Below are 25,316 nucleotides of genomic sequence, written 5' to 3' on the forward strand. Positions count from 1 at the left end.
TTCCCCGTTGATGATGTCACTGATGGACGGGTTTCTGAACTGACCAGCTCCTATAGAGACACAGACCAAAGCATTGTGTCATTTTATCGTGAACATTAGTGAGGACCAATTTTATGAAGGTAGGTTGAAAAGTGGTGAAGTGGTCCTTTAAGTTAGCTCTGGGTCAAGTCCTTAGGCTTGGGGGGAATACACAATACAAATACACGCACGCACACACACACACGCTCTCACACACACACACACACACACACACACACACACAGAGAGAGAGAGGGAGAGGTGAGTGTACAAGTCACATGATAACATTTACCGTATTTGTCTAACCTCGCCTCACCATGGCTTGTATTTGTCAGCACTCTGCAAGAAAAATAAAACAATAAAATACAGGCGCAGCTGTGGCTGGGGCATAATCATTTCCACATCTGCTCTGCACAACACGGCTGTGGTGAACTGAACGCGCACTTCAGGCAGCATGTCACATGTGCTTCGCCTTAATTTAGTTCAAACCCATGATTGCGCATTTGAAAATGACGTGTTAAAAATAATCCACACAAGCAAAACGCGTTGCGTTCATAACGTGCACAGGCGTGCTCTTTTGCACACATTTCTTCGCGGAGTAACAACATTCCGCCCCACCCCACCAGAAGCACACCATCACCACCACTCACACTGACTGTACGTAAATCAGGAAGCAACGAGGAGGCATTTGTTTTTAGTCGAAGACAGACAGACATACAGCTTGTAAAAACATCACCGTTTGTTCAAAGCCGTGGAAATTAAATAACTACTACTACGTTGTTGTTGAACCAGACAGACCGCCGTGCTGCTGACTGGCACTGCATCCAATCAAAGACTCCCCGCTGTGAATGCATTTGGTCCAGTCTAAGCGGAAAAGGGTATGTAATGTAGCCGCTAAGCCTACTGTACTGTAAAGTGTGCATTTGTGCACTACACTGTATTTATGTGCTTGACGCAATGGCAAATTGGCGATTAGAAATGCAAGGAAATGGGTATTGGGTAACCGTTTTATTATCATCTTAATGGTGTCTTTTGTATTATTTATTATCATAACCATAATCGCTCTGATCACTGTAGTATCGTAGCGTCTAGACGCGTATCCACGTCGAGTTGTTTACTACCGAGGGTATGAGTGATATATATATTTTTTTATTTTTCCCCTCCGTGTTTGGTTTCGACCACAACAACAAAAAATATGCGCGGAATGTCGTTTTCGTTTTCGGCTGGTCCACCTGCAGTAGTCTGAGAGTATTCAGTCAGTAGGCTGATACATTTTGTCAGGTGGTCTTGGGTCACAGCAGCCGCATTGCTTTGCTGCTGAGTGCTGACAGTGACAGACAGTGTGTCGATGCGTTGTCGTGTAGTTTGCAAGAAGTGTCACACTCACACGTTGCCCAGCTCTGCTGCTGTCACCCATGTGTCAGCATGTTTATGCTTGTGTCTTTCGAGAGAGAGAGAGGGCAAAGATCAGAATGTACTGTTGCCTACAGTTGTAATTGTAAATGCTGGAGGCATTATGGTTTTATGATTATTATGTGTGGATTCACCTTCATCCGAACCCCCAAGAGGCCAAACAGAAATTGGAATAATCATTATTATGGATTGGTCACCAGCTGGCTCCACCTGTCAATGGGACATACATGCATCATGTATGTAGAAATAAACGCTCAAGGCCTATAAAAGCAGACTATACATTAGCCTGCCTGTAATTCAAAAGGCCTGCCATCAGTGTTTTCATTTTGTTCACATGTAAGTAGGGCCTTTCTGAGATGGTTGTTGTCTATAAAAGGAAAGGTTGGAGCCCAAAGCAATCCTGTTACTTCCACCGCAGCAGCCATCTATAAATAAAATGCACAAGAGTGAGTGTTTACTGTTTACTACAGGCTATATACCTTCAGGGTGGCTAGTAATGTTGAAAGAGTTATATTGTTTAATGGCCTATGATTTGTGATAAGATCTAGGAAGAATGTGTTACACTGACTAAACTCTTCTTGTGATATTGTTGGTATTACAAATCAGTCTGATGCAATCTAGTTTTTGATTCGTTTGTAGTAGCCTAAATACACTTGAGAATAAGGCGGTGGATCGGGCCTGGAGGTTAGTGGACAGCATTCCTCCATACCTCCAAGTCCATATCACACAGGAATGACCCTGGCTCAGTCAGGGGGGAATCCAAGATGTTTGTTTAGCCATCACATGGCTTCTTCCATTGCATTCTTTCATTCACCTTGTAGATAAACAACATTCTTTCTCACTTGCCTGTAAGATTTCAGCGTATTTGAAAATGTTTTTAGGCCCAACTGCACATTTTAGTACACATTTTCTGCAGTGTCTTTCCGTTCTCTCAGACGTCTGCCTGGGAAAAAATGCATTGGACTGACAACTTAATCAGTAAGTGATACTTCTCAGCGAGAAGGTGTGCATGCTCCTTAGACAATAGACTCATGATTAGACTGTACTTCTGCATATGCACACAATGGCATACAGAGATAATAATGCTCGTACGCAGGTGATTCACTGACTAGTCAACTTCCGCTAAGACTTACAAACTTCCTCTCCCCAGCCTCTTGTTACTTCCTCTCTTGATCACGGCACGCCTGTCTGTCGTCTGACAGGTTGAGTCATGTCACCTGCAAACAGCTTCCTTATGCAACACTGTGGTTGTCCTAAGGTGTGCCGTTGCCACACAGCCTGGGGCCTGGGCATCACCCATTCCCATAGTGACAACATAGCTAGTCACCCGCAGTGATGACACAACACAGCATGTCAGACCCTTATGGTAGAGATGATACAATCGTCAAGTTACTAGAATGGATGGGCAATCCACAGGTGGTGTCGAATGCGTCTGTTCCTTGCAGGAGGCAAGGGATGTTTGACATTTTCCCACAGCAACATTTATAGGGAACATCAGGGGGACACCCCAGGGACTGATGGGAGATGGCCAGGCATATTGCATAACAAAGGAAAACAATGCATTTAACCCATTAAAACCGGGAAAGCTGGGAACATCAGGGGGGACACCCCAGGGATTGATGGGAGAAGCTATGTATAAAAACAATATATTTAATAAAATGTTGAAATCTCACAAGAAAAGCAGGCCCCATGATGAGTGTAATAGTTCCCCCTAGACTCTAGAGTCATAAGTGTTCTTTTGTGAGCGAGATCACATGGAGGAACACTGACTGCTCCTGCAGCACTATTATTACTATTATAGTCTGCCAAACATGGCCATCTGTTTGTTTGTGTGAACGTCACTGTGTTTGTATGTACAGTACATGTCATGCAGAGACAGAGGGGCGGGTAGCAGCAGAAGAGAATAATTGTTGCTAGTGGTCCATAATGTATGTAACTCAGGATGTCTGGTCATCACGTAATTCTTATCATGTGTGTGTTTGTGTGCGTGTGTGAGAGAGAGAGAGAAGGGGGGGTTTGGGGGTCTCAACCAGCCAATGTGTGGTACTGCTGTGGGATCAAACCTGGCTCAGACACCTGTCCAGTGTGTCTCCCCTTCACTTCTTTGCATCATGCCCTTCCAGTCTTTCTTATCCGGTCATATTAGACTCTAATATGACCTGAAATCTTGTATGTCTCTAATAATTAGAGACATACAAGATAGTCCTATTTTTAGACAAGTATTCGAATGTGAGGTCGGCACACTAATACTCCATTCTCCAAGAATCGGAGTGGCTGTGAGCTGACAGAGCCCAGAGGCAAAACATCTTCGCTCTCGTCAGTGCAGCTGTAGCTCAGCCAGAATGTCACAGCGTGTTCATCAGTGATCTGACTCAGCTGGCTAGCCACTGCACTGGCCCAGCTGTCATCACGGCTGAGTTGCAACTCGCAAGCCAAACACTGGAATGGATATACTGTACTGTAACGATGATGCTGACATTGATTATAATGATGATGATGATTTGGGTCTGTTTTCTACATACATTGCTACTGTGGATGTTTTAGTGCAGTGGTTCCCAACCTTTTATCATTGGAGCCCATTTTTGAATCAAACAAAAGCTGACACACACACACACACACACACGCCCAAGACGAAGTTTGATCCAAAAGACGAAGTTTATTGATATGAAAACGGATCGCATCGCTCCACAGCCTGGAAGCGCTTGTTGTGCAATCCTCGATGTTGCGCAACAGTGAGACGTCATCGAAAATGTCCCTCCCCTGTTTAGCCGACAACTAAATCTTAAAACGTTAATAACATCCTGTGTTATACGGCCCTCTGCTGTCCACATTTTGGTGGCAGACAATATTGCCGAACGGCACAGTACAATGTTTCGGTCACTGATGCACCTTCTTCAGGCATTAATGCCTGAGGAATTGTATTATTCTTATTCTTATCTTATACTTATTATTGATGTGTGCAGTGCACTTGTTTGCCTACGCACCAGCACCTGCTCTTAAATATTTATTATTCTAGGTGTGCAAACATTTTTGGTGAGAGAGTAGTAGAATTAGAGTTATATTGTTTACCCCATGTTTTTTCTAAATATGGGGCTACCAGATTGTGGTTGCTCCCTCTGGTGTTGTGGCTGTGGGTGTCACTTACTTTGGAGAGTAGTTAGGTAATAGGTACAGTCCCTTTGAGTATATTGAATACCAATTCCAATGATATTTGCTGAATCCAGTCATCTACTCTGAGACATCCCCATCTCCAAATCATTGCCTTACCAAATGGCCAAAATGTTGATGATCATGTGGTTACATTTAAGTGTTATTTACTGGACATCAATGATGTTACAAGTTAGAGTTAGCTAATGATGGTAACCGGCAAGGCTCACTGTGATCTCTGATCTCCCCCCGAGGGGAGCCAAGACTAGAATCCAGGTTAGGGGAAATTGTTTTAGTGTACAGTATGTTAGTGAAATAATGATGGAAGCCAAGGGGTCAGAGGAAAGGAAAGAGATTTGTCCCAGTTATTTTTCATAATAGCAAACTGTTGTTTGTGCAGCAGGTCACTGAGCACATACAGTACATGATTTCCAGATGTGACATACTGTATAAGCTCCTGCTGCTACTGTAATGTCCCCTGGCCAAAACAAACACGGGAGTAAAATCCAGAAAGTAAACATTGGCTTTTCTGTTGTTATTGTTATTTGTTTCATAACTGTGTGTGTGTGTGTGTGTGTGTGTGTGTGTGCGCGCGTGCATTTCTGAGCAAGTATACTGTACATGGAGTATTTTACATTATGTGTGTGTCTACGAACAGGAATAGTACATACTGTACAGGGAGTGGCGTATGATTTATTTATTATGTTTGAGTGGTGCAAGATTTGTTTTGCCTTTATTGATAGTATTAGTTATTAGTGAAGACAGACAGGAAAGTGGGTGAGAGGGAGGGAAGGGGAGAGACATGCAGCAAAGGTCGTCATGAACGGGACTCGAACACGCGACACGCTGTCAGGCCAAAGCCTGTATATGCGGCATGCGCCTGGACCGCTTGGCCAGCGGGCGGCCGTGTTGTTCATTATTGTGCACTTTTTAAAACCTATTTTACTCTTTGTGTCTGTAACACCCTGAATTCTCTCCTTGGGGGATTCATAAGTAAGTTGTTAATTTTTTTTATCATTGCGCGACCAGATGCATGCTTTCTCTAGAGACAGATGTTATTGTTTATATACCACTCATCTCCCAACCCGTTCAGAAAGAGAAGAGGTCCACTGGCAGATACAGTAGTAGGCTGTCAGCCTACACACACACACACACACACACACCCACACACAGGAATCTTCTGGCTTCATTATGCAATGCCTCATCAGTACAGAGCAGCCATCGTGGGGCAGCTGTGCCGTTAGATGAAGTGGTTGCCTTGTGTTTTCCACAAGTGTGCATACTTTCAGCATAACAAAGGCACCAGGCAATGCCAGGCAACAACACACATGTTCCGAGAGTCACACGCTTGTCACTCACAGGGAGTGCGTGCGTGCGTGCGTGCGTGCGTGCGTGCGTGCGTGCGTGCGTGCGTGCGTGTGTGCGTGCGTGCGCGTGCGTGAGCGGACACGTTTGCTCTTGCGGTCTGAATGCATGATAGAGAGAGAGCTTCCTGCACTAGTGAAGAGCAGTGCGGGCTGTAGTTGAGAGAGTGAGACCAGGATATCTACTTGACTTCATTCAGTACCTTGGAGAGAGCAATGTCACTCACCCCTATTATATAATGGAGCCTTTGGTACTCCCTGATGCCCCATTCCACCCTGCATTGTCCATTTGCAGAACGCGGCCATCTTGCCATCAGAGTTTGGAAGCACTTGTGCATTATGTGCAAATTCAAAACGGGTGGTACGCACTCAGGGCAGTTGAGTGATATCTAACGAGCACTTCCAAAGTAACTGCAACACTTAGAAAAAAAGAATCACCTGCCAAGGACAGAAAGTAACACATAACATGTCTACAGTGGATTTTTATGAAACAGTTAACACTTTGAGGATGGAAAGAGAATAATTCAAGCTTTTCGTACAGCTGCAATGTTGGTGAGGTTGACGTTGTACTAAATACAATCAGATAGGACTTTTCTGTTTGGATGAATGGGCTGTCTATGGGAAGTTGCACCTTGAAGAATATAATTATAATTAATTATTATAGTATGAAGCCTCAGTGGGCTAAGTATACATACTGTACACAGGTATTTGGTCTGTAGCCTACTTGACCAGATGGGAACTTGAGGATTATTGGAACAGTTTTGGGCAGCACGATTGATGAGCCTGACGACGTATACGTATACTATCAAATGTTCGCATGGACTTTAGTACAAACAAGAATGCATATTGAGAAACTTAATCTTAATCCCTAACTTCTCCCTCCCTGAGATCAAGTCTGCAGCAATTAGCTGGGTGAAGATGCAAAATCAATTTACCCTGGGATCAAATGGGTTTTTGTGGTGTTGACATCTGTGCCTTATTGGAGCAAGGGAGGATTCGTACACAGGAATAAAGAGATCAGACTATAGGTGTCTTGTTTACATCATATAATCCTTCATTAAAAGACCCAGGGCTGAGCAGAGACGTCTGTGCCTTCGTTAAAACTTGGACCCAAGCTACTAGTACTCGGGTCTCGAGTTAGGTTTGCTGTTGCTGTTAGGCTCAAAATGATTTGTTATGGTGGTTTAGGGGGGAGAAGAAAAGAACAGACGCATCACATTCTTGGCTTTCCACATCCTGTCGAAAAAGTTCTTCGGAGGAACTCCCACTTGTGCTCACTGCACAAAAAAGTAGAAATAGAAAGAAAAAAATAGAAAAAAAGATCAGATGTAAATAAGTACTTCTGATCTGAGTATTTACTTAAGTACTGTACTTAAGTGTTGAGGTATTTGTACTTTACTTTTTCCAGTACTTCTACTCCACTACATCTCTGAGGCAAATATTGTAGTACTTTTACTCCACTACATTTATTTGAAAACTTTAGTTACTACCGGTAGTTACTTTGTAGATTTTCATTATTATGACAAAACATACTGTACATAACCACTTCAGCCCTATATACATTTCGACCATTTGAAAATAGACAATCTACAAGCTCACAATGTATCGTGATGAGACACATTGTGAGCTTGTGTAGATTGGCTATTTCCAAAAGATTTTTTATACATTTTTTGAAATGAGACATTCTGCATAACGACTACTTTTACTTTTGATGGCAAACTTTTGATGTACTTTTAGTAGAAGTGCATTTTGAATTCCGGACTTTTACTTAGTAGTTCTATATGACAGTATAGTGTATTGATACTTTAACTTAAAGGGACACTTCACCCTTTTTGCAAAAAAATATATGTTAATGACGTTTAGAAGCTTTAGAACACTTTCCTGGGGGTCTTTATGTGTGTAATATGTGGTTTTAGATATTTTAGATTGTAGCAGTGAGCCTGTTGTCTCTGATGTCATGGACACTGGGCTCACTTCCTTCCTGGACTACATGTTGTCTCAGTAAGACAGCTCTCCCCCCTATCCACAAGGAGGAGCAGTGCACCAAAGAATTATAGGAATTGTAGTCCAGGAAGGTAGTGAGACCAGTGTCCATGACATCAGAGACAACAGGCTCACTGCTACAATATAAAATATCTAAAACCACATATTACACACATAAAGACCCCCAGGAAAGTGTTCTAAAGCTCCTAAACGTCATTAACATATATTTTTTTGCAAAAAGGGTGAAGTGTCCCTTTAAGTAAAACAATTGAGTACTTTTTCCACCACTGGAAAAGATACATTGGGAAGGGGACAGAGATCTTGAAGGTTATCTTGAAGATACATTTGTATTGTATTGTTGTTGTTGTTGTTTTTTTATCCTTGCTTACGCAAGTCGTTTCTGTCAAATTGACTGCAACCCTCTGTTGAAAATCATACAGATGAAGTAAAGCCCCACAGCTACATGCTATCTCTCTATAGCATATCTCTATAATGTGTCAACAATGGTAATCCAATCCATACAGCATTCACCAATATGCTTTTATTTCCCCCGACAGACATACAGTAATGTACTGTGCATTGCAGCAAGGTCATATCAATTTCAACTTCTCTGGTTTTCCGACAGAGAAATAAATACCTTCTCCATCCTCGCTGCTAAAAATGGAAGATTGTATTTTATCCATTATGATGTGAAGCATTCCGTCAGGACAGCCGAAGGGAAGCTTTTCATTATAGCTTTAATTCCCCATGATCAGGGTTCATTCTGTCTAGGGACCGACCCGCTTATCGGCTTAACCCATTCTGACCTGAGATCAGATTCATACGAGGTTTCCACTGGACACACACTGGTCTGATGAACCCATTCTGACCTGAGATCAGATTTTAAAAAATGTCAGTCGCTCTTCGATTTTTCAAAAATAGCAGACCTACAAGCTCGTAGCGCGCCACTCGGTGGCGCGCTATGAGCTTGTAGATCTGCTATTTTTCAATAGCTAAAGCATAACATGATGCTAACACCAAAACGGGTTCCCGGTCAGAATGGGTTAAGCCAATATATCGGCACCGATATCATCGTTTATATTAATATCGGCTATCGGTCTCTTTGATCACTAACAAATCGGTATCGGCCATGAAAAACCCATATCGGTCGATCCCTTATTCCTGTCCTACAGAAAATCTCAGCTATTGCTTATTTTACTCTGCATGTGAAAAGTGTTCCTACTCATTTTAATGAGCACTCCATTGCTCAAGGGACTGGTGCTGTGTAATAACTTTTAGTGTGAACGAAATAACCACAACTCAAACAACAGTCGGGCTACTCAGTAGCCATGTGTTGGAAGCCGGGAAAGAGTGGTGGGAAACATAGTAACCTAAGCCTTCCGAAACAATTGGTCCGAATCCCAGCCCAATCTATTTAACCCATTCAGGCCTGACCTCACAATAAATATTTTCACGATAAAAGAAAAATAGCAGACATACAAGCTCTTAGCACGCCACTCGGTGGCGCGCTATGAGCTTGTAGATCTGCTATTTTTCAATAGCTAAATTATAACATAATGTTTAAAACACCAAAAGGGTTTCCCGCCCAAAATGGACATTGGGTTAATACTGTCTAATCTCAGTTGCTGTAATAATGACTGCTGCAGTCGACTCAGAATGGATATGTACTTTAAATAATTGCTCCCAATCACGGATATACAGCGTGGACTACATAGAAGTAGTGACAGGCCATTATCTGTCCTTACAATTGTGTTACAAGAGGAGCTATTTCGAGTATTTTCTCTATTTGACGTGTACATGTAATATAGGGTTCAATTGTTTTACCTATACAAAGGGAAGTGTTCACTCACAGAGATCATGGAGTCCGATTGTTTTGTTTTCGTGTGAGTGAAAGATAAAGAATGTTATTGGCGCTCCCTGCTTTTTTCCTCTCTCCTTGTTCCAACACCTTCCTCCTTCCTACCTCCTACTAAATGACATGTTTCCCTGAAACTGCAAGCCAGCATTTTAACTTCTGGAGTCAAAACCAGTGCTGCTGCTGAGTTTTAATTGCAGCAGTCTGCTGCACCCACTATAAGCCAGTTCCCTGCCCCCTCTTTCCTCTCCTCTCTACGTGCCTTTGTCTATCAGCTATATTTCACATATGTTTGTCAGAAAATGAATCATCCCCGTGTCTGTCTGTCTGTCTTTCTTGCTTCTTTAATTATGCAACGCTCATGTCTTGCAAGTACCTGCAGGATCTTGTCTGTGGTTGTGTAACTGAGAGTGAAATCGTCTCCGTGGTTCTCACACAATGTCAGGCCTTGCTTGTTCTCTTGTACTATTTCCTTTCCACCTCTGTTTCTCAGGAGTGTCCAAACTCCACCGTACTGTGCAGTTTGGCAGTGTGCGGGCGTATTCTTATTTTTTTTAAATAGAATAGCATTAATTAAAAATGTGTATGTCCACTACTGTAAATCTTATTTTTATCATTTTGTGAACGGCCATTCCAGCACTCTCATTTCCAAATGCACAACGTGTGTAATGGGGTGGCAGCTTGGGCTGGAACCTCAGATTCCAGGGGTGGCACTTTGGGCTGGAACCTCAGATTCCAGGGGTGGCACTTTGGGCTGGAACCTCAGATTCCAGGGGTGGCACGTGACGTGCGAACCGAGGCCATCCACTGGGCACACCACTGCGGTCTCTTCAAAACGATGTTTACACTTGACAAGTGTTTAGTTCAAATTGATATTGCAGGGCTTTTGAGACTGTTTTTGTAGTCCGGTGTTTGTGTATTCTGTGGTTGACTCAGCCACCATTAAATGTTTCGCCTGCAAAGGAATAAAGAGTACATTTGGCCCTACTGGTCCAGTGGTCCTTCATATAGCCTTATATCATGAATGTGGTACCACCAGGACCACTTTATGCTGCAGCCTGACAGCATAAAGTATAACGTTGCAATAATCTTGGTACTGACCCTGAATAATATTGATTGTACTTTTACACTCTTTCTTTCTCTCTCTCTCTGCATTTAGGCTCTCTTTGCATTTAGGCTATAATATGTGCAATAATGCAACTGACAGAGGCAAAGTCCAGAGGCAATTATATTGCCTTTTGTTAGGCTAGATAGTAGATATTAGTTTTACACTTGAATGAATGAATGTCTTTAGTTTGCTAAACTTAACGTGAAGCAAAAAGACATTAAAACAATTGCTGTGTATACTTATCGTGAGTCATACTGTATGCTATCGAGGTATTCAGCAACGTTAACGAATATTCCATGATTTTCTAAAATGTGTGTGTGTGAGAGACACGTGTGTGTGTGTGTGTGTGTGTGTGTGTGTGTGTGTGTGTGTGTGTGTGTGTGTGTGTGTGTGTGTGTGTGTGTGCGTGTGTGCGTGTGTGCACGCAGATACGTATTGTGTGAGAGCGAAAGAGAGAGACAGTATTAGACAGTATAATAGAGTATAATAATATAGGCCTGCTGCCATTCAGGATGGAAAATAAAATTGTCCTTTTGATTTGGGGAAGTACTTGGTATGAACAGAAAACGTTGAATTGAGAGGGGCGGGGAGGAGAAGCTGTGCTCAACTTGATTGACATGCGCGTGCGTGCGTACGTGCGTGCCTGCGAGTGCACACATTGTGGATGTGTGTGAGAGGAGTAACCAGTTTTTTTTATTGGAAGGAAAACAGAATACGTCTGCAGTGCAAACAAATATACCGTGGCAGCTGTTGGTATGCCAGAGTGGCCCACCCCACCGTTTTTCTTTTGTTTTTGTTTTTCGGTTCGGAAACAATCGGAAACCGGTTCTTGGTACCCCTCCATAGCAATAATTATTTCCAGACAATAATACCTCTTTCATTGTGCAGGGGTTTGAATGCAGGAGCTGTTCCACAGAAGCTGGAGGTAGTTCAGCCTGTCTGTAGTCGTACATCAAGCCCAATGCCCAGTGCACGCTAAGTGCATTTTAATCTCAATGTCCCTCTGGATGTGAGAGCGAATTATCGCCAATTGCTGTAAGCGGTAAACAACTCTCCCCGTAGACACAACAATGAAAGGAATTTCATCTTCGATACCAAACGGTATCTCCTGCCTTCCCCTATCTTGCCTGCTCAGTGCTCATTTAAGTGCTAATTTAACCGTGGGCATGAGGGAGGATGTGCTTTCATTGCATTGTGTTAAATACTGTATCCTAACCTTTTCTTAAAACGTGTGTGTGTGTGTGTGTGTGTGTGTGTGTGTGTGTGTGTGCGCGTGTGCGTACATGGGGGTCTTATAAGCTTCTTCTACTATACTGCTGAAGAAAGGTTTCTAGAGTTGGGACCAATTCAGTATCTGTATCGGGTTCCGATCCTGACATCATTTAGATTCTGATATCGGGGTTGACATTTTAAAATACTCAGATAGACTCACTAAAGGGGCCTATATGCTTCCATCCGGGATTGGGATTGGTCAGAAGGTTTCATTCTGCCAGCAGAGAAAGCAGCGATATTTTTTTTCCCTGTGGCAGATTTGTCTGGTTTCCAGGCTAAGTTTGGAACAGATGAGGAGAATAACTAGTATCTAGAAACACCTCTGAAATCCCTCCATATAGTGAGGCAGAATAAACACAACTGTGTTTGTTTATACAGATTTCCCTCAGCACATTGGAACGATATCCAGGTATTAGAATCTCTGCGCTGGTTGTACACAAAATGCTTCAGCGTGTCGAGGTGACGGATCGAGCTGTCATTCAGTCTAAGTAAAAAGGCAATGACTGTATCCGTCTATCTGAGGCTGAAGAGGTTTTCCTTTATTGTAGCGGGAAACACAAATGTGTTTCTACTCTTCAGATTCTATATTTGAAATGCTGTTGGGAAGAAACCACCTCCAAGTCCAAAATGTATATATTTGTTGAAAACAAAGCAATACTGCCTCATCAAAATTGGTATTCTGACTTTGTATATTGTCAGTTACTTGCATGCGTCATATTATCACCACTTTACACAAATCCAGCTCAAGTGGAGATCACTTCCGTCATTGATAAGTAGCTGACAATGGATCTCCAAGCTCACACAATGCATCGCAAAACACATGAAAGAATGCCCGATGCTTCATGACACTGCTTATACAGGCCTACAATAATAAGCAGTACTTACGTTTAAATAGCAATAACAATTACTTCTGCAAAGAGAGATTTGCGGAGACTGATTTGAAGTTTCAATCAACTATAGCGAGAGAACTGCTGCATGAACTCATTTCTTGTCACATTGCTCGGCTCAGAAAACACTACATAGATTTTAGAAATAGATTTCATTGTTTTCGTAACTGCTAAGTTTCATAAACAGGTACACTGCATAGTTCTTTTTAACAGACTACGGGGGGGGAAAACTGCCTCACTAAAGTGTTTATCTTCCTCTCCGTGAGTCTAATTGCAGCAGCCCTGTTTCACGCACGGGAGAGAGGGTGGAATTATTTGCTTTTACAGAAGTTGAGAGGTTCTTTCCCAAGCAGTTTTTGATACTTTTCATTGGTTCAATATTTTCGAAACAACACACAGGCATAAATGCGGGTATTTAATAGCATTGATTTTAATATGGAGAGAAAAGAAAAGAAAAAATATATATATATCAATCATTCTGTTAACATCACTCCGGATCAGGGTCGACAAATGTATGCTGCAAGCATAACTGTAGTCCTGGATTTCCTGAAGGTCGCATATCCATGTCCTGTTATAGTTAATTTCCCCATAGGTTGGTTTGACTGGCTCGGCAGCAGATTTGAACGAAAATTGCATAATGAAGGTGTCATACAGAGGCCAAAAGATTACTCTGGTTCGATAGCTATACTTGACAAATGATATACAATCTTCTATGTGATGCATGGGAAATCACTGATCGCTCCAGTGTCAAATTAACTTCACTGCTGTAAACGCTGTTGAAGGCTGCTTGCTGCATAGAAGTGTTTTCAGACCAGGAGTGATTGACGTGCCTAAGTAAGTAATGTTCAACGAAAGCTGAGCCGGGAGGGCGAGAGGCAGGCAATTTGTTAGGCAAGAACGATCGTCTCACAAAATGTCTGTTCGTGCCAGAGTTGAATTGAAATTGAAATTCTTACATGATTACTAAAATGACGTTCAATACATTGTCTGTACGGTATTATCAGTTTATTATTGTTCATCATGAATGAAGAATGCTTCAATTAATCCAGTGTTTTCCTCCTACAGTCTCTGTTATCAGCATGGGACAGCATCTAGGAAAGAAGGAGCCCCTTACAGAGAGCAAGGTAAGAGGCCTGTGTGTGTGTGTGTGTGTGTGTGTGTGTGTGTGTGTGTGTGTGTGTGTGTGTGCATGCGCGTGTATATATATATATATATATATATATATATTCAAGATATATGAGCTTTTAGTGGCTAGAAATGTGTTTGTAAGTAGGCTGTGCTTTTGTGATTTAGCATGAGAATGGAGCATATGTTGCAGAGTTGACTTCTAGCCTTATCGTTCTCAGCTATAGCCTTTATCGTTGTGGAACAGGACTTCGGACCCTTTTGTTGACGAGATGTCAGCCTCTTTTCTGTCAAGCTGAATTGTAACCTTTACCAAGCTCTCACTCAGACACAAACCATGCTGTCGCAGTCACCGCTTTATCCTCGTCTCATCTATGTCTGAAGTGGAGGATAAAAAAAGAAATAAATATACCTTTGTGTTTGTTTGCCCTCTGAGTGTGTTCAACCTTAGAGTCAACACGACTCTAAGCCAGGAGGAGGAGGAGGCGGCCGCGCGGGGGATTGAACTTTTTTTCAGGTGGCCACTGCTGCCCTTTTGAAAATGAAAATGCTTTGAGCCAGTGCCACCGCGCACGTACGTGTGTATGCGAGTGCGTAGTTGGGACACAGTTGAGATGAACACAGTGTTCTGTGGCTGCACGGTTGTGAGTCCTTAACAGATTTAGGTTTGTCTCTATGTCTGTGCAGTCTGCAGTACATGGCCCTGAGTAATTTGGTGCCCTAAGCATGATTTTACCTGCACGTTGCCATTCACATGGGTGGGTATTGCATGTGCACACATGTTCATGCATGATGTATGTTATACTGTACTGTACCTAATAAGCAGGTTTCTGCACAGCTAGGGATGAACGCAGCACCCTTCACATTATCTGGAATTCATCCTTCTAGCAATAAAGGTATTACTAGATAAGAAAAGTTCTAGAGTGAAAAGCAGAGAAGGTAGAACACATTAAAAATCCTCTGTTAGCTGAGGCACATAAAAACAGCATCCATCCATCCATCTATCCATATTCAACCGCTCATCCGTAGTCGGGTCACGGGGGCAACAGCTCCACCAGAGAGCTCCAGACCTGTTTATTAAACTGCAATGGGTACAGTAAAGTATAACATACATGCATGAACATGTGTGCACATGCAAAGTATTTCCAAACTAGCCTGGTTCGTTCCGTTCACTTCGAAATGACAAAACAAATTCACGGAAGGCAGTGAATCAGGCCATTTCCAAACGGCACTTCAGCTGTTTTGTTTAGCTATCAAAATGGGCTGCGAAATTTCCGCACATGCCATCTTGACAGGCCTTTAGCTTACTAGACACAGGAGCGACCATAAGAACGCAGCGGAGCGGAGGATAGGAGAAAAGATACCGGTGACAGCGAGTGCCTCTACGAGCAGTGTTGTTTTTGGCAACACATTTGGATTTTAGTTTATAAATAGTCATAGTCTCTTGAATAGTTTTCATTTAGTTTTAGTCACATTTTAGTCACCTGGAATGTTTTAGTGTTAGTCTAGTTTTGGTCGACTAAATAATAAATATCATAAGATTTTAGTAAATGTAGTCAAACAAAATGTATTTTGGCGGGCCTTGATGCTGTCGTAATGATTTTCACTTGTTGAAAAATAGCAGACACTATAGATCGTCTATTTTCAGCATGCAACCAATTGTAAAATGACTTATGCTGGATATCTTGTCCACTAGTCCCTTCCTAACATTTTAGTCTAGTTTTTATTTATTGACGAAATTGTCAGTATATTTAGTCTTAGTTTTAGTCATCATAGCTTAGTTTTCATTTAGTTTCCATTCAGTTATCGTCAGTGGAAAAAGGTAGTCGACGAACATTTTTCGTCTTGGTTTTAGTCGACGAAATCAACACTGCAGGAGAGAAGGGGCAATCCAGGAAGTAGGAACGGTGTGTGTGTGTGTGTGTGTGTGTGTGTGTGTGTGTGTGTATGTGTGCTGTGTGTGCTGTGTGCTGTGTGCTGTGTGTGTGTGTGTGTGTGTGTGTGTGTAATCCTGTGTTGTCCACGTGTGTGTCACGTGAGGTAGAGTATTCGACATCGATAGCTCATAAACCCACCATGAGGACCAAAACGTATTTTCCACAGCTATATAATTCACTACCAAGATAACATTGGAAATGTCACTGCTCACCGGCCAGATCATCTGTTGTTGAGTCAGACGGTATTCTCAATAATTCAGCAAAATGGATTAAAGTTTCAGTCAGAGAGCCATTGTACCACCTGATGGATGGGGTCCTTGTGATACTGCTATTAGATGAGTTATTGATCTTCACGGGTGAAACTGTGAAATATAAAACCGTATGGCCGGTTTTAAGGAGAAACAAAAGGATGGAGAAACAGTGGACCTGCTTGAGTGCCAGAAGTGTATTTACGCTCCACACACATCCCTTCTCCCTTCTGCAGACTCAATCCCAATTTTAGTATTGACTGACAAACAATGTTCGACTATAGGCAGTATGTGTCTGCTGGAGCTGATCCTTTTTCATTGCTGGAGCTGATCTCATAAACCGCCACGGTGCGCACATTGGCGAGGCCTCGGTGGAGTGCGGTGCCTGGCATCCAGTCGTTAGGATAGGCGGCTGTCCAGAACCACATCATTTCCTAGTTTCCTTTCCCTAGTGGACTCTATTATATTACGATATTATTGCTCTCTGAGTGAAGATGTCGGGAAACATTGTTCCTGCCTGCTGGATGTGAGAGGATTGGGGGTTTAAACAGGGGCACTAATGCCGTTTAATTACATTATATAATCAACTGTCCCCTTTGCCCCTTTGTCATAGACTTTGAAATTAAAGCAGATAAGATGAGGGGATACCATTATAAGCCCCTCTAGGATGTCTAAGTTACCTCACTGGCACAACAACTAACTGTCATCATATATGGTCCATAGTGACATAAAAAAATACATACAAATATAGAGACAAACAAAAGGCAGACATTGTCTACATAAAATCACAAATGCATACTATACATATACAGGCTTACACGCCAATGGTTCCACAGTTTAGAAACAAACCTGACTGAACTCAATAGGGTTAGTCAGAATAACAATAATGCTGTTGGTAGAATCAAGACAGCCTACACATACATGTGTACATGTGGTTCCTCAGCACAGCTGAGCAGGTGGGTACGCCGATGCTGACAAACATTTCGCTTGCACTGCTGCCCCGTGGCACTTTAAGCAGCAGTCTCATGGCATCATTATTAAAGCCACATTGAGTCTCTGCATATACTGCTCTTTTTGTAGCGCCGCCACAAGTGGGCAGTACATAGGTGTGCAAAAAGATTTTTATATAGTGTGTGTGGACTTCACAGAAGTTGAACACATACTAAACTTACGAACAATCATGTTTGCTTGTGCATATAACATTCTACGTTGCCTGTAGATGTCCCTATCATCAGATAGGTCAGTTGTTAAATAGTGGTCTAAGTACTTGACCTCATCACAGACTTTAAGGGCTGTGCCAGACAGAGAAAAAGACTGGAAATGACAGTTTACTGTCTTCCTTGGTTCTTGTAATCATGATGTTGCTCTTCTTCGCATTATAAATAATGTCACAGTCTGAGCCATATTGAGAGCAGACCCTCAGTAACTGCACTGTATGGACATATAGACCAAATCATCTGCGTACATCAAGTGGTTGATGACTGTATGACTATATATATATATATATAAGCTCACAACGTGTCGATGTAGATGGCTGCCATGTTAAATATTAACGGTATTCACCCATATCCAGATGTATGGCTTTTCATAGGCTATGTAACCAGTAAGATGCCCTGAGGGCGAGAAGCGACCTCGCCCTAAATGGCGAGGTCGCGTGCACGCATCCACCTGGGTGACGGCAGACTGCTGGGCCAACATATGGAATTAATTCTGTACTGGCCATACATGGAGCGTGCCTTGAGTGTACAGGGTTTGATGAGGTCAGATCAACATATAGAATGTCAGAACAGGTCAGCTCCATATATGGAGATCTAAGGGTGGCAGCGGGGGCAGTGTCTTGAGTGTACAGGGTTTGATGAGGTCAGATCAACATATGGAGCCATATATGGAGCGTGTCACAAGGCATGACGGACGGACTGACTGGTTTTGCAGGTTTTCATAGTTGTCTGTCTGTCTGTCTGTCTGTCGACATTTTTTACATGACCAAATACTTGCTGTTCTATTATTACAATCTAAAAGAGTTTTGCCAGTTTTTTGGGGGCACACTTACTATATTCCCATGGCACACCTGCCCATAGGAATCACTGGTCTAATGTCCCCTGCTTCCAAATCCTTCCTAGAGTAACCTGCCACCTCATTACTTACTGCTCTGCAAGCCGTCACTGTGATTAATTCCGCCTTCACTTCACTTCACAATGCCTTTCTTGAGAATCGACTTGCTAATCCACCTGGTTGCCATAGGGTTGCCATAGCAACTTAAGATTTCAAGCCACGATTAGGCTGATAAACAACAGTGGTGGAAGAAATGGTGCACCCGGCTTTGTCGAGCGTTGACCCTTGGATGGGAAGCGTCAAGCAGGGCGGCGGGTATGCATTAATCACTGCACATATCCCTACGGGGGGGGGGGGGCACATGTCAGCAGGGAGGAGGAGTAGGACGAAGGCTCTACGTCTTCCTCCCGGTCGGGGGCTCCTCAGGTGAACCAGTAGGATACAACATCAGACAAGTAAATAGCAACGAAGAAAGAAAGAGAAGAAGGAAAATATCAGTAACCAGCAGCAGAAATGTGTGTTTTCAAGTCTAACTTGAGGGGAAAAAAAACACAGGAGGAGAAAGCGGTTGGGCTTTTTTGTGCAATGTACAGGACAGCATGTCCAATGTGTTAGATCTCGTCAACTGATCAGCTTTCATGTGATCATTCAGGAACATGAAAAGATTAATAATCTCTTGCTTCTTCATTTTATTTATTTAAATCTATTTGTTAATTAATATAACACCATAACACCATTTACCATTTATGCAATTGTACTATTTAACGCCAAGTTTCCAGAGGCTAAACACTACTGCGTTTTTCGGATTTTTATCTCTGCAAGGACCTTAATGTTTTTTTTTTCTTCCATCATGTTAACCAAAGTAAATGTAATGTTCTGGCAAAACAGCTGGTTGTCATGGAGACAGTCAAAGAAGTGTTGTGTACATGCATGCTAGGGTTAAAGCAGGGTATGTTTAGAGGCTGACATTTTGGCCGTGATTCCTGTGCCCCTCCAGTACGGCGATGGGAACACCTCCTGTCACACAGTGAGCTGCAGCATCATAACCTCTGTTGAGAGATATAACAACAAGCTTCACAAACCAGCTTCAATTGATGTTTTCCTCTTCAGTTCTGTCTCCTGTCTATTCGCAGGAGGCACAGCTCTTTGAACCGCTTTGTAAAGCCTCTGGCAGTACAGACATCAGAGCAAAACATTTCTTATTTCAAAACAAACAGTTTCAGGCTACATTTAGAGATTACTTGGGTCCAACGCCTGTGGCAGCAACAGCACTGAGTGTGAAACATAGGATAGTAAGGCTTCACGTTATTATGAAAGCATGCAATATTCAATAACGTTGTTGAATACCTTGATAACAATATGGCTTGGGAATGGATACGTACAAAGAAATTGCAATATATCGTTTTAATGTCTTTTTGCTTTTAGCAACAAAAACAAAGACATTTAATATTTAATCTCTAAGAGGCACTTTGCTGAATGGAGCTCTGTAATGCCACTGGACCTGCAGTTGTATTATTGCACATAGTCTAAATGCAATTATAATATTAGGCCTGTTGCCAGGATGGAAAATAACATTGTCCTTTTTGATTTGGGGAGAAGTAGTTTCAAGAGGGGCTACTGGGAAGTACTTGATGTTGTTCAATTGAGAGGGGCGGGAAGGAGCAGCTGTTGGATCTCCACTCCACAGTGCTTTGCTGATGGGAATGCTCAATCTGCAAATAGACATAATAATATGCCATTCATTAACCCATTCTGACCTGAGATCAGATTCATACGAGGTTTCCACTGGACACACACTGGTCTGATCAACCCATTCTGACCTGAGATCAGATTCAAAAAATGTCAGTCGTTCTTCGATTTTTCAAAAAATAGCAGACCTACAAGCTCGTAGCGCGCCACTCGGTGGCGCGCTATGAGCTTGTAGATCTGCTATTTTTCAATAGCTAAAGCATAACATGATGCGAACACCAAAATGGGTGCCCGGTCAGAATGGGTTAACCTCGATAAATGCCGTCTCTCGCGATATGTATACTTTGCATGATGATACCTTGATGAAGGTAAAATTTCAATATATATACAGTATATCATATGCAATCAATACTTATAAATGTACAAACTATATGCATGTATCTCCACATCTATACATCTATACATCTATCGCCAATACATAATACAATACAGTATGAATAGATATGAGCTGACTATCGGCAATGAAAATTATTTATGTACAGGAGTATGATTAATGTTCAAGGTGAACCGGCATTCAGCTGTGTGGATCTGGATAATAATGTAACGTTTTTCAATAATGATTATACTGTATAATGACTTAATGAGTGAATATACCACGTAAGTCTCGCAAAAGTGATCCTCAACAGGTTGAATGCCTGTAATGTACAGCAGGTTGTGAATGCCTGTATTGTACATGCAGGTTGAATGCCTGTAATGTACGGCCGTCTTTCAGGCTAGACTGCCTATGTTTAAAGTTACCTTTGAACTGCCAGGGCACCAACCGCTGAGTTGCTTGAAAATGCATGAAAATCCACTTTAAAGTGGTAATCGCTTGTTGTAGTGTAGAAAAGCATTCCATAGCGGCGATCACAACAACAGCCCGGGCAGCGCACGGCTTGTTCCTCCGGTATACTCGCCATTGTAAACAATGGGACTCAGTTTCCCAGAACCTTTTGCACGCCGGCGCGACGGACCCTTTTTACGATGACGTCATCAAAACGTGTCTCATATCCCATTCTGGCCCTGTATGACTTAAAACTGATTCCAAACGTGGATTAAACAATAAAAACTCGCAGGGAAAGTGTTCTACAATTAATTGACTCAGGCAACTCGTGAATAGAAGTCAAACTACAGTATATACTCTCTGTCGGGTAGAAACCATGTGTCCAAAACTATTATTTTTCAGGCTTCAAAATAAAAAATAAAGGTATAGCCGATGTACAGGCTCAACATGTGTCACTTTGTGACACTGTAGTATGATCAAGTAGCATGTTAATTATGAGGGGGAAAAAAAAACCCAGTTCAAATATGGAGATAAGAGGATTCTGCACAACAGCAACGATATGTCACGTTTATGTAGTCTGGACAGGCTTGAGCAGTTGGTCCTAATCTAGAGCTACACAGTATATCAGACATTTCTAGGCTTCTCCACTGAACGACAACATTTTGAAGTCTCCAGATGAGGGAGCCTTAGTCCAGTAGTCATCCACCAGAGCCATTAGTCCTATCAATGTACAGAGACAATCTTGTCTTTTGCAGTAGATACTGTAGGAGGTTAAAAACAGGCCAGATAGGCCAGGTCTGTCATATCTAAATACGAGCAACACAAACATAGAAATATTATAGCACTTTGATGAGGGCTGTTCCAGTATTGTGTTTAGCTTTAGAAGGAAAGGAGAGGAGGTTAACACACGTCTCTACCAGGCATACTCACATTGTGTAACAAAATTAACTACAGTAACGACTTCCTTGGTTTCTGCACTGTGGCAATCGCCCAAATCACTGATTTATCTAATGATTCGCAACATAGCATTTGTTATGGTGATATCTATAGATCACAATTATGCCACCATATAAATCTAGGTTGGTGTAATGCAGTGGAAGTGATGTTACAAAATCCTGATCTGGATTGGAATCCTTTTGCATTGACTGTATTTTATTTTATATTGATTCACCACCTGTAGGAGGTTTTCACCGAAGCATTTTTTTAATACTTTTTTTCCTCTAACCAACACACAAAATGGAGTTAGGTGGCTTCTTCCAGACAGCAACAATATCATACATTCCCCATGCTGAACTGGAACAATCGCACCACTTTACTATCTCAGTCTGAGTTAAAAGGGACACTTTTTATATGCATTTTGATTCATTTTATCCATAGCTAGAGTCGCTCTGATGGATTCTTGTCAACTGAGAGGAGATCTATGAGATTGATCAGAAGGGAAACAAAGGGTGGCGAGGGCGGTGTTATGGGATTTAACAATCACGCTACCAGATGATACTGTGAGTTTAATGCTCTGGCAAAACGGCTGGTTGTCATGGTGACAGACAAACAGGAACCACGCATGATAAAGAAAATCAGGGTATCATTAGAGGCTGAAGACCAGTTTCTGGAACCACCTGAGGCTGCCCATGTTAACCCATAGTTGCACACCAGAGCTGTCACCATCTCAGTGAAGTGTTGCCAAATTGGAGCTGAAACAAGCTTTATTTGATAAAAATGTATATGTCATTTCCCCCGTTTCCCTCCTGATCAAGCATAAGACATTCACAGCAATGCGTAATCTTTCTTCTTTATGGCTAGAACTGATGGCATAGGCATGGCTCCACATGGCTTCTTTTAGTAATGTAATAAATGTTTTTTATCAAGACCTGCACATTCTTGGTGGTGGCATGGCTGTGGTGGACTGCCTTGACGGTGCTGGAAAAAAAATGCATCAAAAACCTATAAGTAAATCGCAATTCACATCCTTTTCAAGGCGATTGTTAAAGTAAATTGTTTTGTTTTAGGAAGCACTAAGCGGGCCCGACGCATGCACCCATTGGCAGTATCAATCATCATCCTACCGTGTCAAGTACCATTCATGTCTTGCTCAAAAGGTTGCACTTGCTGTCACTGATGCTCAGAAAAGGTGTTCAAATCATATCTCCCCTGGGCCCTGTCACTACAAGAGCTTAGAAAATATTCAGACAGAGCTCCATTCAGAAAAGTACCATTAGAGATTGATAGAAAGAGAAAGGCGGGTATGGCTGATGGTTGCAACATTCTGAGAGTGTCATTCAGAACACATCAAACCGATTAGGAGAATGAATTTTTACTTTTACATTTAAACCCTTGAAGATGGTATTTGGCTAAAGGTGACCGACCATTATCTTGAATAAAACACCTTTGTGACTGAGCGTCAAAAGCAATGACCAGCTCACGGTCAGCTCACCCTTCATCCAGAGGCAAAGGCTCAATAGCCTAGCGGCCCTAGCCATAGCCATAGTGTTGCCTTAACAACATAAGATTTTAAGCCACGGCAGCATATGCAATTTGATGAGAAATTGAAGGGGATAAACAAGGCCATGCAAGTAGATCAAAGGATACAGGAGAAGGGATAAGGAAGGAGGAGGAAATGATTATCCATCCGTGTGTGTGTCATCATTTTGTGGTGTACAGCCCTGTGCCTGTTGCTGCCTAGTGGCTACCCTGCTGCCTGCTGGCTGTAGCCCACCGGGGCCACATGGGCCCAGTGCAGACCAAACCTTCAGGGAGGCAGTAGCCCACCGGGGCCACATGGGCCCAGTGCAGACCAAACCTTCAGGGAGGCAGACGGTGAAACCCAGAACTGAATTGTTTCTCCTGCCTCCAAGTCACACTCCCAAAGTCTCCCATAAACACAGAGCAAGAGAAAGCAAAGTGTATTAATGAGCCAATACTGAAAGCTTTCTTGGCTTCATTTAACCCCAAATTTAGCTTTGCTGGAAAAAAAAGAGCTCCACAAAGGGCACATGTGTTTGTTCCGATGTACTAAGAGTCTGACAGGCATTAGTCCGACACCCTAACCCTTTTTCTCACAGGGAAGCCACGGGTTAGTTTTAACTGGCAACGCATTTCAGGAGCCATCTTGTATTCCCCTTCTTTCCTTTATAGACTACTTGCCAGCCCACATAGCCCCATTGTGAACCCGGACATGTTGAGTACACAAGGTTTTATGTTAGAAATGTTGAGTATGGGTCCCCAGCATTTAGAAACTGCTGGATGCTAACTTGCATATGTTGAGCAATTTTCATAATTGACATAATATGTGACCATACCATTAACAACCTAAGGTAAAAAATGTCATCATGTGACATGTCAAACTAGGGTGAATCCATTCCAAGCATTAGTTTTGTGGCGTGGCCGTTTCTATTATGAAAACATGTTTTGACACACGTTTTCCTTATAGGTTGTTAATGACATGGTCACATATTTTGACAATTATAAAATTGCTGAACATAATGCAAGTTAGCAACTGGCAGTTTCTACATGCTGGGGACCCATACTCAACATTTCTAACATAAAACTTCGGTGTACTCAACATGCCTGGGTTCACATTCTGGCAAGTGGACTATTACCAAAGTGAATTGAATGCTCCTGGCAAAACGGCTGGTTTTGTGACTGGACAAACAGGAACAGCGCATGATAAAGAAAAGCAGGGTATCATTAGAGGCTGAAGTTCTGACCTTTTTCAGTATCACCTGAGGACTTTAACCTTAACTTTCACACCAGATCTGTCCCCGTCTCAGTGAAGGGTTGCAGAATTGGAGCTGAAACAAGCTTTATTTGATAAATATGTAGGCCTATATCTGTGGCTGTCATTATTTCCCCCCTGTCTCATTCCCGACCAAGCATACGACATTCACAGCAATTTGTCCCCATGAGATCTGAAGCCCGACACACACCGGCTGCGTCCCCCGCGCGGCGCCGCGCACACAGCCGCCTCCATTATTTTCAATCAACCTGACGCACACCGGCTCCGTCCGCCGCGCGTCAACGCGCCGCGCCGCAGACGGTCGCAGCCGGTGTGTGGTGGGCTTGAGTGTTTCTGTGATCTGATGTTTGCTTGGGGCATCCACTCCAAATATAGAGTGGGGGAGCTCCAGGGCTGGTGTGGGGAGAGTAGTAATGCAGTAACACACAACTGTATATCAGATATTGTTATAATGTTGTTAAATATGTTACCTTTTGGTGAATAAAGGTTTCTAAGCAGTCCATTTGTTTTGAACGAAGCCAAAACAATGCTTCCATTGAGTCAGAAAGTCTGTCAGCAGACACCACTTATAATAATGTAGAGATAGATGTACACAATGGCTGCCCAATGGGCCCATGTTTTCTTTTTGGAATAGGCCTAATCTTTCATAACCTTTTTTATTA

General features: G+C 42.5%; 1 protein-coding gene across 1 annotated transcript in view; it reads left to right on the plus strand.

Moving 5' to 3' along the window:
* Window positions 1–641: 641 nt before the first annotated feature.
* Window positions 642–25,316, plus strand: part of LOC308318444 (uncharacterized protein) — a 52,683-nt gene continuing 28,008 nt past the window's right edge. The window contains exons 1-2 of the mRNA XM_080767999.1: window positions 642–896; window positions 14,113–14,171. Coding sequence (XP_080624125.1) covers window positions 14,127–14,171 — 45 coding nt within the window. The 5' untranslated portion in view covers window positions 642–896; window positions 14,113–14,126. The remainder of the gene's footprint in view (window positions 897–14,112; window positions 14,172–25,316) is intronic.

This window comes from Protomyctophum bolini, assembly GCF_963924005.1.
Source record: "Protomyctophum bolini genome assembly, chromosome: 7".
NCBI classification, from domain to species: domain Eukaryota; kingdom Metazoa; phylum Chordata; class Actinopteri; order Myctophiformes; family Myctophidae; genus Protomyctophum; species Protomyctophum bolini.